Below are 16023 nucleotides of genomic sequence, written 5' to 3' on the forward strand. Positions count from 1 at the left end.
AACATCATCTCTGGAAGTTAAGAGCCTCCAACGGGTTTTCTGTAGAGTGCACATGATACCACACTCAGGCAGTTCATGGAGTGTAAGGAATATCTTAGGGCTTTGTCATTTGACATTTTAACTGAGAAAAAAATACACTTTGATAAGTTTACCATATACTTCCCTTCCTCTTCAGGTTTCTACTGAGCATTTACCTCAATTATATAGTTCATGCTCCACCATATTCATTGATGACAGCACAGCCAGCCACCCTCATCTTACAATGCCACTAAACTCGTGAGTACACCTGTGCTGCCAAGGGACAGACTCGTTTATTCTAAAGTTATTTCAGCCATTTGGTTGTCCTCTTCAATCACTTTTAAGAAATTGGAGTCAACTATATATTGATATCCAGATTCTAAATATTAAACATCAATTTCTCTTTTAATCTTAGACATCATGGTGGAAGGAAAATCAGTTAGCAAATAAGCAATTTCAGAAAAAGTGTAGCTATTTATTTGATGCCTTTGTACCTTAAGAATGTTGAGTGCAGTGAGAAGGATAGGTTCCCTTTATTGAATTTTTTTTGTGTGCGAAGAATTAGTTTGTTTAATGAGTTGTAGGCCTAAATCAACATGTACTACTTTGGACATTAGTCTTGGAGGAAGGAACAGCTTTTTCTCTTCTGGCACCACAGTGTATCAACATTTGAATTTCTCCCATTGTGCATGAGCACCTCATGGGCCACAAAGATGCACTTTGAGAGCACCCTGAAATGAAGTTTATTTGAAAAGGAACAACCACCAACACCACCACCACAGGGGCTGTCCAGTGTACATTATTATCATCTCCTTGGGTCATGAGTGTTGATTTTTAGAACATAGTTTGGAAAGTGCTAATTTAGAGTATTAATGTCTTTATTTTTAATTTTACTTTTAATTCTAGAAACATAACTACTTAGCTTATAAACAATTTTGTTTAGAATGCGCTAGCCTTTTTAGCTAATTTGATTGTCGGTAACTTTTACTTTAATTAAAAATTGGAAGTTTACACTTGTAATAATGCCACTTTCCTCTCTCCCTTATAACAATAGTTGAGATGAAATTGTGTTTCAGCAAAAACTGGGCTCGAACTCTGTCTCAGGCTCTGAGCTTTGGGACCTATTGAGTAGTCACTAAATGTCTGTAGTCAGCCAAGCCTATTCAATCTTTTTATTTATTTGTTTTTCAGATGGAGTTTTGCTCCTGTTGCCTAGGCTGGAGTGCAATGGTGCTACCTCAGCTCACCACAATCTCCCATGTTCAAGCATTTCTCCTGCCTCAGCCTCTTGAGTAACTGAGATTATAGGCATGCACCACCATGCCTGGCTGATTTTGTATTTTTTTTTTTTTTTAGTAGAGATGGGGTCTCTCCATGTTGGTCAGGCTGGTCTCGAACTCCCGACCTCAGGTGATCCACGCACCTCGGCCTTCCAAAGTGCTGGGATCACCACATCACCTGGCTGTCTCTTAAATCTTCGAGCAGGAAAACAAACAAACGAACAAACTACTTCGACTGGAGTCCCTGCTTTCTTTTGAATTCAAAAGATTTTGATGTGTTAGCATACCATTCAAAAGCAGCTTTTAAGGTTAATCTTGCTGAAATAAATTTCATGCTTTTTTCCTCATTATTCTAATTTTTAGAAGTCTACTTTCAAAAGAAAAGTAAGTTTTAACTTGCCATCAGCAAGTTAAAATTTTTTAAAAAAATATTTGCAATTGGTGAAATAGAGGTTTATTGAGCAAATTAATAGGGCAAATTGGCTTCAAGAAAAGATTTTGGAAAATATCATGAGTTAGTAGTGCACTGTTATCAGTGGGATAGATGGAACTCACTAGGGATCACTTTTACAAAGTTTTTCTACAAAATACATGTCTGCAAACACATGCATCTTCCCATCTCCACTTTTCCTCCATCCCTAGGCACTGAGAAGCTTTTAGGAAAATAGGGATCGATGTGAGGCATCTTCATGTAAAGAAAAGCATGCCATAAGATTCTGATTTTCACCCCAACTCAATCATTCCAAATTTTCCTGTGCATTGAAATCACCTGGGAAACTTTTAACAACAACCCTCGATGTCCAAAGTTATATCCAATGCTAATTAAATCAAAATGTCTCATTTTTAAAATGAAGCAATTATTGAAGCTTCTCAGGTGATTTTAATGTGCAGCAAAATTTGAGAGCCACTGCCTAATTTGAGTTTAGGATGAGAAACTGCTCCTATTTGGTGGGACCTTGGGCAAGTCAGTTTTTTAAGATTTGTTTCCCTGATCTGTGAAATGAGTGTTGGATTAAATGTCATGTATGGTCATTGGTCCTTTCCAGCATATACCTTCAAATTCTGTGATTATAAAATTATTTCAAGGCCGGGTGTGGTGTCTTACACCTGTAATCCCAGCATTTTGGGAGGCCAAGGTGGGTGGATCATGAAGTCAGGAGTTCGAGACCAGTCTGGCCAACATAGTGAAACCCTGTCTCTACTAAAAATACAAAAAATTAGCTGGGCATGGTGACAAACGCCTGTAATTTCAGCTACTCAGGAGGCTGAGTCAGGAGAATCTCGTGAACCCAGGAGTCAGAGGTTGCAGTGAGCTGAGATTCCGTCGTTGCACTCCAGCCTGGATGAAGGTTCAAGACTCCGTCTCTAAAAAAAAAAAGTTATTTCAGAGATGAAAACCACTGGAAGTAGTTTTAAATGCTTAAATGTTAATGTTGCAGGCATTTTGAAAAGTGCTAATATTATATAGACCTATTACTAAAATTGAGATTTGCCTTCCCTCAGTTATTTTGAGCCGCATTCTATATGCTGAGGGCAAATGGAAGCACATAACTTATCTAAGAGATGCTCTTGTTTTGTGATACACAGCATCTGTGGGTAACTTAGAAATACAGTTACATATATCTGAAGAGCTGTATCTGTTCATAAATATTTCAGTTAAACTAATTGAAGGTACCTGCCATTCATATTACACTGTGTCATGTTACATGGCCTTGTTAGCACTGCTTATTTTAGGATCACTGTACCTATCATTGATACCGTGTGAGCTTATGTTTACTAATATATTTTCTAATAATTATGCAACAGAGATTTCAAATAACTTTTATTTGTTAGAAAGCACTTTCATTATGTGATACATTTTTAGGGAAATCATAATAAAAAATGGGTAGGTAGGAGATAAGGAACTAAACTAAAATGCAGGGCCTAACATCTTAAAAAAGAAACCACTACTTTGTGGCTGAAATTTAAGCATATGTACACATAGATATAAATTGCATTAGCTGGGCGCGGTGGCTCAAGCCTGTAATCCCAGCACTTTGGGAGGCCGAGGCGGGTGGATCACGAGGTCAAGAGATCGAGACCATCCTGGTCAACACGGTGAAACCCCGTCTCTACTAAAAATACAAAACATTAGCTGGGCATGGTGGCGCGTGCCTGTAATCCCAGCTACTCAGGAGGCTGAGGCAGGAGAATTGCCTGAGCCCAGGAGGCGGAGGTTGCGGTGAGCCGAGATCGTGCCATTGCACTCCAGCCTGGGGTAAAAAGAGTGAAACTCCGTTTCAAAAAAAAAAAATAAATAAATAAATAAAATAAATTGCATGAGGCTGAGTGTGGCGGCTTACGCCTGTAATCCCAGCAATTTGGGAAGCTGAGGCAGGGTGATCAATTGAGGCCAGGAGTTTGAGACCAACCTGACCATCATGGTAAAACCCTGTCCCTGCTAAAAATATAAAAATTATCCGGGCATAGTGGTGGAAACCTGTAGTCTCAGCTACTTGGGAGGCTGAGGCATGAGAATTGCTTGAACCCTGGAGGTGGAGGTTGTGGTGAGCCAAGATCACGCCACTGCACTCCAGTCTGGGCAACAGAGTGAGACTCTGAGTCAAAAAATAAATACATACATAAAATAAATTGCATGGGACGAAAGGTCTTGTGGGTAGAAGAGCATATAACAGGGAAATATGTTATTATTTATATATTATAATAATCAACAGAAACACATCTTCTAACAGCATATCGCCTTGCATTTTGGTTTTCATGTTTTTGCTGAAATCCAAGAAATGAAAACAAAAAAGTGCCCTTGTGGTACTGTTCTGAACCAGAAGATTTTAATTTCAGGGCCACTGGGAGAGTTTCCTCTGCATCCTTTTTAAAAAATGTCTTCAGGCCTAACCAGTGATAACATCTATTTTTATGAATGTTTTTCCTTCCGCAGTGTGGCCTTGGAGATATATTATCATATCAAGCAAAGGTGAGCTTTTTAAAAACCTGTCTTGTTATTGTAGCTAACTACTTTGCAAGCTGTCAAGCTCAGTGTTAGGTCACAGATCTAGACATCATAAGCTGTATTGTGCCTACTAAAATATCAAGGCAAATTATTTGTGTTTTCTTTGGACCTTAAGACTCTCTTAAATCTTAAATGACTGGGAATCTCAAAGAGTATGTGTTTATATTGATTATATTGATATTTACTGTTGTAGAACTATAAAATTGAGATTTTTTTTTTTCCGAATCTATTTTTAGCTGAGTTTTCACAGCCTTACCACTGTTGATATCAAAAACTAGATAATGCTTTGTCCTGTGCACTGCAGAAAGCTTAGCAGCATTGATGGCCTGTACCAACTAGATGTCAGTAGTAACCCATGACCCAAGTTTTGCTAACAGAAAGTATTCTTTGAGAACAATATTGTTAACGTAAATTTTTTAATGAAAAAATAACTTTTTTCTCATGTATCAGGAAACTGGAAATAAAAAAAAGAAAAAACTTTTTTCAGCAGAAAGTTGAGTAAAAAGTGTGTCAGGTATTTCTATTATTGAAAATCTCTAATGTGGAGCTTAGTAGAAGAAAGCTGAGTTCTCTATCTCTTTCTCTGCCATTTGCTTTAAAGAATTTACTTTAAGATGGCTAGGCATGGTGGCATATGCCTGTAATCCCAGCACTTTTGGAGGCTGAGGCAGGCGGATCAGTTGAGGACAGGAGGTTGAGCCAGCCTGACCACCATGGGAAAACATGTCTCTACTAAAAATACAAAAAAATAGGTGGGTATGGTGGTGCATGCCTGTAGTCCCAACTGCTAGGGAGGCTGAGGCAAGAGAATCGCTTGAACCCAGGAGGCAGAGGTTGCAGTGAGTGGAGATAGTGCCATTGCACCCCAGCCTGGGCGACAGAGTGAGACTGTCTCAAATTAAAAAAAAAAAAAAGCATGAGGCAATAACGTGACCTAACATGCAAATATGTAGTTGGTAAAAGGTGTATTTTTAAAGCTCTGAGACAGTTGTGGGTATTCATTAATGCTAAGTCAAAACTTCACAAGTGCTACTTTCTTAAATTAGTTACAGTGGCATTTTACATATTACTAAATTTATTCCATCAGTACTCACTCGTCTTTCTTGCACGGTAAATTGATCTTTTCCCTCATACTCGCATTTATAATATTATGCATTAGTTATTTGGAATATGTTGGTTTATGTTTTATTTTGTCAAAAATCACTTTTAGTTTAACTGCCAATCTTATTTTAAAATATCTTTAAGTATTGAAAAGCTGTCAAGCTATAGTAGAAAGAACGAGTTTTTCAGAGTCCTCAGGAAAGCTTAAATTTTATCATTGGGAACAAATACTTATTTTCCTTGAAGGGACAACCTCATGTCATTTATTTTTGAGAATGATAGTTGCCCTTTTTTTTTTTAGACCAAGTCTCACTCTGTCACTTGGCTGCAGTGCACAGGCACAATTTCAGCTCAAGCAGTCCTCTCACCTCAGGCTCCTGTGTAGCTGGAACCACAGACATGTGGCACCACACCTGGCTAATTTTTGTGTATTTTTGGTAGAGAGAGTTTCGCCATGTTGCCCAGGCTGGTCTTGAACTCCTGAAGGAGCTCAAGGGATCTGCCTGCTTTAGCCTCCCAAAGTGCTGTGATTTTACAGGCATGAGCCGCTGCACTGGCCCAGTTGTATTTTTACATAAAAATGATGTCCTGTGAAAAAAGTGATTGTTCAGCTCACAATTAAATCACGAATTCTTTTTTTTTTTTTTAAACACAACGGTACTACAGTCAGCAGAAGCACTTCTTGTTAACTTTCCACTGATTCAGAATATTAAAGCGACATGTCAAGATTTAGTAACACCATTTTTTACTGCTTCATCAAAGACATTCTTAAGTACTTCAGCCTATCTTTTTGAACTGTAATGGACAATAAAGGATAGAATGACTACTAGTGTAATTGGTACCACTGCCTTGATTTAGGCTGAGAAACCAGCAGTTTTACCCACTTTTGCTTCTATACAGTCATGGCAAGTGTCTATGAAAAAGCAGTGTCTTTGTATTACTTTCCTAATTAAAAAAGTTTTTTTATCAGCTTTCTCAGGTTGAATTAGTATGATTATCAGAACAGTGTCAGGTGGGCACTGTGGGTCAGGCCTGTAATCCCAGCAATTTAGGAGGTCAGGCAGGTGGATCACCTGAGGTCAGGAGTTCAAGACCAGCCTGGTTAACATGGTGAAACCCCATTTCTACTAAAAATACAGAAATTAGCTGGGCATGGTGGTAGATGCCTGTAATCCCGGCTACTTGGGGGGCTGAGGCAGGAGAATCTCTTGAACCTGGGAGGTGGAGGTTTCAGTGAGCCAAGATTACACCATTGCACTCCAGCCTGGGCAACAAGAGTGAAACTCTGTTTCAAAAAAAAAAAAGAAGGAAGGAAGGAAAGAAAAAAGAAAGGAAAACAAAGAAGGGAAGGGAGGGGAAGGGAAGGGAAAGGGAAAGGGAGGTGACCTCTTAGGCCTTCTGGAAAAGGGTCTTGGGGATCCCCAGAGGTCCACAGAGCACATTTGGAGAATCACTGGTTTATTACACAAGCACAATGCATTAGTTTTATGAAGTTTAAAGTTTGTCAAAGATTGACCTCTTTTAAAATAAGGCAGATGAGTTTTTAATTCAAACAACAGAAAATAAATACATCATGAGACTATGCTACAGAGAACTAAAGAGAAAGAACGTTAGAAAATCTGAATCACTTTTTGATTTATTAAAGTTCTAAAGACTTTATTGCCCACCACTACTGCTTCGTAAAATGTTCTCGTGTTTCAGTGTGTGGTTAGAAGAGTGAAAATATGTTTGGTTTGTTGTCATTGCTTGTTAAGGGTCAATACTTACAGACAGTTCTGTCTGGTTATCGTAAAAAATAATTCATAGCACAGGACATGTGCTGAGGAAGAAGAGGTCGGGAAACCCTCTGCAGGCCAGGATCCAGGTGAAGAATTTGTAAAAACTGTTTGCTTTGCTGAAGTAAGCACCAGAGCACATAGCAGGCATTATTTACTAAACAGATAGTTTACTAAGATATTTAACAGTTTTTGAAGTAATGCATATTCTTATTTTATAGAGATGCCGATAGAACTTTGGGCATCTTTGATGAACGGTTACACCCATTTACAGTAAGTGGCACTTTTACTGAAGTTGTATTTGCATCATAGACTGGCATTTGTTTCATGCTGAACTCAAAGTCATCTTTCTTTAAATCCTCTTCCCCATTTTGTGTTACGTTTAGTCATCTTAAGTGCTGTAAAAAGAATGTGCTGGAATAAGAACTGATCTGTAGCTCTCCAGTAAATGAGCTAGTATTAGTAAATATAATATCCAAATAACAGAAAATGTATCTTTTAAAAAGACAAAAGACAATTACATAAACTCATATTGCAACAAGCAATATGAGTATATGAAGTACTTTTCACACAGAAGCATGATTTTTATGAAGAGAATTAAGAATAATTTAAGTTTAAATCAACTTACATGGTGTAAAAATTTAAAAATGTGCTTCCTCGGATACGTAATAGCCACATGTGGCTAGTAATTATTGTATTTAACACCGTAGGCTTAGAGCCTCATGGTTAAAGGAAACTGTGTTTTCTCAGTTTATTGCCGAGAAGAGTGACATATGGTCAGTAAGACATTAAAGCCTAAAGGTAACTTACATTTGGATGGAATTATGTGGGGGAAAGAGTAAAAAAGAACAATAATTTTCTGAGGTTAAGCTCATATTATTTTTAAGTGAATGCTGATGAGTATTAAATCATTATGGTATTTTAAGATTCCACTGTTCATATTGTAAAATCTAAAAGACATCTCACTACGGTGGGCACAAATGTGAACACTGCTGTCTTAAGAGCACTTTAGGTTTTTTCTTCAGTGGATACTTATATTGCATTTTTTCTTCTTTCAGCAAGAATGGCTTCTGGAGGAATACTTTAAGTATGATCCTGGACACAAATTGATTTTCACATTTCTTCGTACTCTATTTAAAGCCAAAAGGCTAACAGCTGACTTGGCAATCAGAAGTTTGGTGAGCTATTTTCTGTTTATAAAGCGTCGTTAGAAATTGGTCTTGTAGAGCAGACTGGCCAACATGGTTAAACCCTGTCTCTACTAAAAATACAAAAATTAGCCAGGCTTGCAGACATGCCCCTGTAGTCCCAGCTACTCAGGAGGCTGAGGTAGGAGAATTGCTTCAACTCAGGAGGCAGGGTTTGCCGTGACCAGAGATCAAGCCACTGTATTCCAGCCTGGATAACAGAGAGAGACTCCATCTCCAAAAAAAAAAAAAAAGAAAGGAAACAAAAGAAATTGATCTTGTAAACAGGGTGGCCTGGTCCTGTTTTTAAATAAAGATAGGTTTCTGAAATTATCTCAGAACTTTAAGAGAAACTTAAGAAAGCAAATATACACATTGGAGTTGTCATCATCATCATGGCTTAAAATGTTGCCATTGCTTTTCTCATCACAGAACAATTGCTATTAAAGGCAGCAGGAGGGATTTCTGATTTCTCCCCCCACACTTCAGTGCACACATGCACACAGTGCACAGTGCACACACATCCAAGGCATGTGGAGGGCTTGGAATGGGGAGTAGTAACAAAACCATCTGGTTGATGGGCAGGAATAAGATGCCTATGTCTAAGCTGAGGCCCAGGCAGTATCCCCAGGCAATTCTGATGCATGTTGTGATTGAGAGCTGCTGCCTTCAATTCATTGTTCCTTGGATGTGCCTAATCTACCCCTGCTGGGCAGAGTAGGTAGCAGAAATATTTGATCTATGATTGTGATATGGTCCCTTGCTTGGCCTGGTCAAGCAAAGCCTTTGTAGAACATAAGAATAAAAGGCACTTACTTTCTGGTCAAAACCAGAAGTATTCTGGTTTTTCACAAAAGTTCTTATCACAGCACTTCAACCCAGCTAAGTCAAAGGCCAGTCCTCTGTTTTGCAGGTATACATCGAAAGACTTATAAGTTATGCCGATATCAACATTTGTCCAACCAACTGGAAGAGGATTGTCTTCGGAGCCACTCTTCTTGCCGTCAGGGTTGGGCACAATGTGGCTGTGTGCCATGAGCACTACTGCAAGCTCTTTGAGAACATTACAGTTGATGATATGTGAGTTTGAAGGTTTTTGTGAACTTTCTAACCATTTTTGAATATTTGCTCCCATAAACTTAAACACTTTAAGAAATATTTTTAAAGGTTACATTGTGCAGATAATAAGAATGGACATAAATACCACATGCTCTTTCTCCCCAGCTTTAGAACAACCATTCATATTTTTCACTGTTCATTGGTAGGTCTTGGTAAATTGCTGTTGTAAATAATCTCATAAATGGAAAAGTATATTTCTAGTGAATGTTTTTGGCAAATATCTTACCAGTGTACTACCAGAACATAATAGTACAGTAAATATCCTTATGGCTTTTTACAAGCTATCTGCAAGTTCCAGTCTCTTTGTAAGGAGCATACGTCTGGCCTTTGAAATAATTGTTTGGTCATTGACAGGTCTTGGGTCTCTGCATTGTGAAGTATAGCTTCACCCTGACTTATACATTGTGTGTTTGCTTTTGCTGGTGTTCCCCCTGCTTTTATCTGAAGATCTGTTTTATAGAAACCTTGAGATACAGAATAGCCTCAGTTCCCTGTGCCCCTGTCCTCTCCTCATTAGGAGTGTTGCATCACTGGGCTGATGAGTTAGAAGTTCCAGTGTTCCCCTCAGGCAGTCTGAGAAACATTGCTGGGGCATCACCTAATGCTCACCACACTCAGGAGGTTCCTGGGGTTCTCATGCAACCACAGCAGCACTTGGGAGGGTCCCGAGTTACCTAGGAGAGTGCAAGAAATCTTGCTGAGTCATGGGGTTGCTCACAGATGGCACCAACATGCCCCTGAAACAGGAGCCTCATGGGTCTTTCATCCAGTCTGGCCTGATGACTGCTGTAAAGGGAAGGTCTTCGGAGCTGATTGTCAGGGTGAGCCAGGGAGGCATTTCCAGCAGAGGCTCACGCAGTGTCCACTAGACAGCGAGAATGGCTTTGTAGATGACACTTAGGAAAATCTGAAGGAACACCTCTTTTTTTTTTTTGAGACAGAGTTTCACTCTTGTTACCCAGGCTGGAGTGCAATGGCGCCATCTTGGCTCACCGCAACCTCCGCCTCCTAGGTTCAGGCAATTCTCCTACCTCAGCCTCCTGAGTAGCTGTGATTACAGGCACGCGCCACCATGCCCAGCTAATTTTTTGTAGTTTTAGTAGAGACGGGGCTTCACCTTGTTGACCAGGATGGTCTCGATCTCTTGACCTCGTGATCCACCCACCTCGGCCTCCCAAAGTGCTGGGATTATAGGCGTGAGCCACCGCGCCCGGCCCAGGAACACCTCTTGACATTGAGCAGCATATGAAGATAAAGATCCTCAGGCAGTGGCAAGAAGTTTAGGTTTTTCTGGGTTTTTGTTTTTACATTTGCTTATTACTCCAGATAAGAATGTCATTCAGAATGTGTGCAGTCACAGGGTTGGAGCCTGCTGGCTGAATAGAAGTCTCTGCCATTTGTGCTCCCCACAGGAATAACAAATTGAGCAACTATTTAAATAAAAAAAGCACCTCCATAGGAACTAAAAATTAGGTAAGTGATCACAGCACATGGTTTTGACTTCATATCACTGAAAGAGGCACTGAACAACCTAGAAAAGACAGTCTTGAATTGCTGATTCCACCCCTGTGAACCTGTGGCAAGGAGAGAGGCTACATGCTTGGGGCAGGGAGAGCACAGCAGCTGTGGGACTGCCTGAACTCAGTGCTGCCTTGTCATAGCAGAAAGCAAAACAAGGCTGAACTCACCCAGTGCCCACCCATGGAAAAAACATTGAGACTAGCCCCAGCCAGAGGAGGATTGTTATCCCAGTGGTTTTAACTTGAGTTGTGAAACTCTGGGGTCCTTAATACACCTGAAAGTCTGTCTAGGCCATGAGGACCACAACTCTTAGGCAAGTCCAAGTGCTGTGCTGTACTTGGAGCCAGTGTGTCTGGGGGCATGTGACCCAGAGAGACAGCAGCTGCGGCAGCTAGGGAGTGCTTGCCCACCCCTCCTCCAACCCTAGACAGTGCAGCTCGCAGCTCTGACAGAGACCTCTTTCTTCCACTTGAGGGGAGGAAAGAGGAAAGAGCACTTTGTCTTGCAACTTGGATACTAGCTCAGCCACAGTAGGAGAGGGCACTGGTCAGAGTCATGAGCCTGCCCCCCCATTTCAGGTCCCAGCTTCGGGATAACATCTCTAGACAAGCTCTTGGCCAGATGGGAACCTGCTACCCTAAAGGGAAGGACTCAGTAATGGCAGGATTCATCACTTTCTGATCACTTTCTGATGAAAGACCCTTTGGGCCCAGAAGAATCATCAGTGGTGACCATTTAGTACATGCCATGGGCCTGGAGTGAGACTGGAGAGAGATATTCTCGCTTCAGGTGTGACCAAGCACATTCCCAGCTGTGGTGGCTACAAGGAGAGACTCCCTCTGCTTGACAAATGCTGAGGAAAAAGTAAAGAGTTTTCTTGAGCTTAGATACCAGCTCAGCTACAGTCAGAGGAGTACCAGGTGAGCTGTAGGAGTCCACAATTCAGGCCTTGGCTCTTGGATGGCATCTCTGGACCTACCCTGGTCCAGAGGAGCGCCCACAGCCCTGAAGAATGAGTTCCAGGGCAGGCAGCATTCACCACAAGCTGACTGAGAGCCCTTGGGTATTATTAAGTGAACATCCATGGTGACCTGGCGCTAATCCCCATGGGACTGTGATGATGTTATATGTGGGGACAGACTACTGTGCCTGGGGAAAGGGGAGGGAAAAGCGGGAAGGGATTTGCCTGGTGGATTCAGTGCCAGCTCAGCCATGGTAAAACAGAATACCAGGTAGATGTCTAAGGTTTATGACTCCAGCACAGGCTCCCAGATAGAACCTCTGAACCCATCCAGGGACCAGGGGTGCTTACTGCACTTAAGGGAAGGACAGAGGCCTGGCTGGCATCACTACCTGCTGATTGTAGAGCCCTGGGCCTTTGAGTGACGTTAAGTGGCAGTGTGTACTTGTTACAGTGGGCCTTGGGCAGTCACAGTGCTGTGCCGGCTTCAGACCTAATGCTGTCTGGACAGTCTTAGTGCTGTCCCAGCACAATACAAGCACCCCTGTGGTTGTGGCCACAGGAGTGCTTGTGTTGCTCCTCTCCCAGCTCCAGGCAGCCTAGCACAGAGAGACAGACTTCCTTTGTGGGAAAGTAAGGGAAGAAGCGAGTCTCTGTCGGCTAATCCAGAGAATTCCTCGGGGTCTGATCTCAGACCACCAGTGTGGTACCTCCACAAGGCTTCAAAACCAATGACATTCTTCACAGAAATAGAAATAAAAAAATGAACTCTAAAATTTATATGCAACTACAAAAGACTCAATATCCAGAGCTATCCTGAGCAAAAACCAACAAACCTGGAGGAATCACATTATCTGATTTCAAATTATCCTCTACAGCTATAGTAACCAGAATAGCATGGCACTGTGATTAAAAACAGACATGTAGACCAATGGCACAGAATAGAAAACCCAAAAACCAATTCATACATCTTCAGTGAACTCATTTTCTATGAAGGTGCCGAGCACATACAATGGGGAAATAACAGTCTCGTCAATAAGTTATGCTGGGAAAACTGGATATCCATATGCAGAAGAATGAAACTAGACCTCTATTTCTTACCTAATACAAAAGTCAAATCAAAATGGATGAAAGATGTAAATCTCGGTGGGGCTTGGTGGCTCACACTTGTAATCCCAGCACTTTGGGAGGCCAAGATGGGAGGATCACTTTAGGCCAGGAATTCGACAGTAGCATGAGCAATGAAGTGACATTCTGCCTCTGTTTTTTAAAAAAAATAATAAAAAGATTTAAATCTAATACCTCAAATATGAAACTGAAATAAAACGTTGAGAAAACTCTCCAGGATACTGGACTGGGCAAATATTTCTTGCATAATATTTCATCAGCGCAGGCAACCAAAGCAAAAACAAGCAAATTAGGTCACATCAAGTTAAAAAGCTTCTGCACCACAAAGGAAACAATCAATAAGGTGAAGAGACAACCCACAGAATGGGGGAAGATGTTTGAAAACTATCTGACAAGGGATTAATTACCAGAATATTTAAGGAGCTCAAATAACTTCATAGAAAAAAATTGAATCTGATTTTTAAAGTGGGAAAAATATCTTAATAGACATTTCTGAAAAAGAGGATGCTTTAGGCAGGCTTGGTGACATGTGCCTGTCAGCTGTTGGGAGACTTAGGTGTGAAACTTACCTGAGCCTGGGAGATTGATGCTGCAGTAAGCTGTGATTGTGCCACTGCACTCTAACCTGAGTGACAAAGTGAGACCCGTTTCAAAACTCCTTAAGAAAGGCATACCAATGGCTAATACATATATGAAAAGATAGTCAACATCAATATCATTGATCTTCAGAGAAATGTGAATCAAATTACAATGAGAGATCATCTCTCACCCCACTTAAAATGGCTTTTATTCTAGAGACAGGCAATAACAAATGCTGGTGAGGATATAGAGAAAAGGTAACACTTGAACACTGTTAGTGGGAGTATAGTTGAAGTACAACCACTATAGAGAACAGTTTGGAGGTCCTCAGAACCAAAAATAGAGCCACCATATGATCCAGCAATCTGCCTTTTGGGTATAAACCCAAAAGAAAGGAAATCAGTATATTAGAGATACCTGCACTCTCATGTGTGTTGCAGCACTATTCGCAACAGCCAAGATTTGGAAGCATTCCAAGTGTTCATCAAGAGATGGGTGGCTAAAGAAAATGCTGCATATACACAGTGGAGCACTATTTGACCATAAAAAAGAATGAGATCCTGTTATTTGCAACAACATGAATGGAAATGTTAAGTGAAATAAGCCAGACAAAGACAAACTTCATGTATTCTCACTTATTTGTGGGAGCTATAAATTAAAACAATGTAACTCATGAAGAGCTAGAGCAGGAGAATTGTTAGCAGCAGCTGGTAAAAGTAGCATGGGGGATGAGGAGTAAGGGGTAATGGTTAATAGGTGCACACATTTGGTTAGAAAGAATAAGATCTATTAAGTATTTGATAGCACAACATGGTGACAACAGTCAAGAATTATTTAATTGTACATTTTACAGTAACTAAAAGAGTGTAATTGAATTTGTAGAATTAAAAAAAAAGAACACATGTTTGAGGTACAATGGATTCTTCATTTACTCTGATGTGATTATTACACATTCTAGGCCTGTCTGAAAATATTTTATATACCCTATGAATATATTCAACTGCAGTGTACCCCAAAAGAATTTTAAAGTCATCATTCAGAATTACCACAGTGTATATTTACAACTGAAATGAGGCTTCTTTTGACTAAGAAGAGACTAGTGACTGTTGGCTGCTATTCAAATGGCTGCTAAATTACCACTTTGCTAATAGTAGAAACTGAGTTGTCATGGTGATTTTGCTAGTAGCCATTTTAGCAAAGGATGTAACAGAAAATTAATTTGAAACAAATAGATATACTTTGAAAGTTGCAGAAGCTAAAGTGCTGTTAATGACTACTTTCATCAGTGTGTACACTGGTGTCTTTGTGTGTGTGTGTGTGCGTGAGAAAGAGAGAGAGAGAGATGGAGTTTTGCTGTTGTTGCCTAGGCTCGACTGCAACCTCCATTTCCTGGGTTCAAGTGATTCTCCTGCCTCAGCCTCCCAGGTATCTGGGATTACAGGCATGTGCCACCACACCCAGCTAATTTTGTATTTTTAGTAGAGACGGGGTTTCTCCATGTTGTTTCTCCATGGGTCAGGCTAGTCTTGAACTCCCGACCTCAGGTGATCCACCTGCCTTAGCCTCCCAAAGTGCTGGGATTACAGGTGTGAGCCACCGAGCCCAGCTTGTAAACTGGTTTCTTCAAGGGAGCAAAATTTGTAATGATGAACACTTAGCTCCAGTATAATGGCAGTTAAATTGATCTCAGAGCCGGTAGCTAATCTGGTGGGGCTCTAGCTCTAGTTACAAGGTGAGAGAATACACAGGGAAATGTGCAGGTGTCCACAGATGTGAGCTTCAGAAGCAGTGGTGACAGAGGCCAGCTCCAAGACAACCAGTTTTTTTTTTTTTTTTAAAGGTGGGGTTTCACCAGGATGGCCAGGCTGGTCTTGAACTCCTGACCTCAGGTGATCCACCCACTTCGGCCTCCCAAAGTGCTAGGATTACAGGTGTGAGCCACCGCGCCTGGCCAGTAGACAACCAGTTTTACGGTGCTATTTGTGAATGCAGAAGCATCAGGAGCTATGGTCTGAACAGGAGCTATGTTGCTGATCTTTGTATATTGAAAAACATTACAACAAAGTGTTTAATGGACATTTTCCTTGTCCCTCTGCTGTTGATTATTTATAATGGTCTCTTTTTGACTGTAAATTAAACCATTTAAAAATAAGTGTCTATCAGATTTTTTCTTCAAACTTTTCAACATCTGTTTGTCTTGTTAGAATATATTTTCCTTCAGAAACATCACTAATTGTCAGGGAAATGCAAATTAAAACCACAATGTAATACCACCTTACTCCTGCACGAATGGCCATCATTATAAAATAAAAAAATATACATGTTGGTATGGACTTGGTGAAAAGGA

The 16023-nt window shown here is 40.6% G+C and overlaps 1 protein-coding gene across 2 annotated transcripts in view; it reads left to right on the top strand.

The window, feature by feature from the left end:
- LOC116542388 (cyclin-Y-like protein 2) overlaps positions 1-16023 on the top strand; it is a 36237-nt gene that overhangs the window by 15718 nt on the left and 4496 nt on the right. For both annotated transcript variants that reach the window (XM_032267276.1, XM_032267277.1), the window contains 5 exons: positions 176-276; positions 4234-4269; positions 7403-7454; positions 8240-8359; positions 9282-9448. In XM_032267276.1, the coding sequence (XP_032123167.1) occupies positions 176-276; positions 4234-4269; positions 7403-7454; positions 8240-8359; positions 9282-9448 (476 nt within the window). The remainder of the gene's footprint in view (positions 1-175; positions 277-4233; positions 4270-7402; positions 7455-8239; positions 8360-9281; positions 9449-16023) is intronic.

Source organism: Sapajus apella, unplaced genomic scaffold, assembly GCF_009761245.1.
Source record: "Sapajus apella isolate SASKATOON/1434 unplaced genomic scaffold, GSC_monkey_1.0 scaffold167, whole genome shotgun sequence".
Classification (NCBI taxonomy): Eukaryota; Metazoa; Chordata; class Mammalia; order Primates; family Cebidae; genus Sapajus; species Sapajus apella.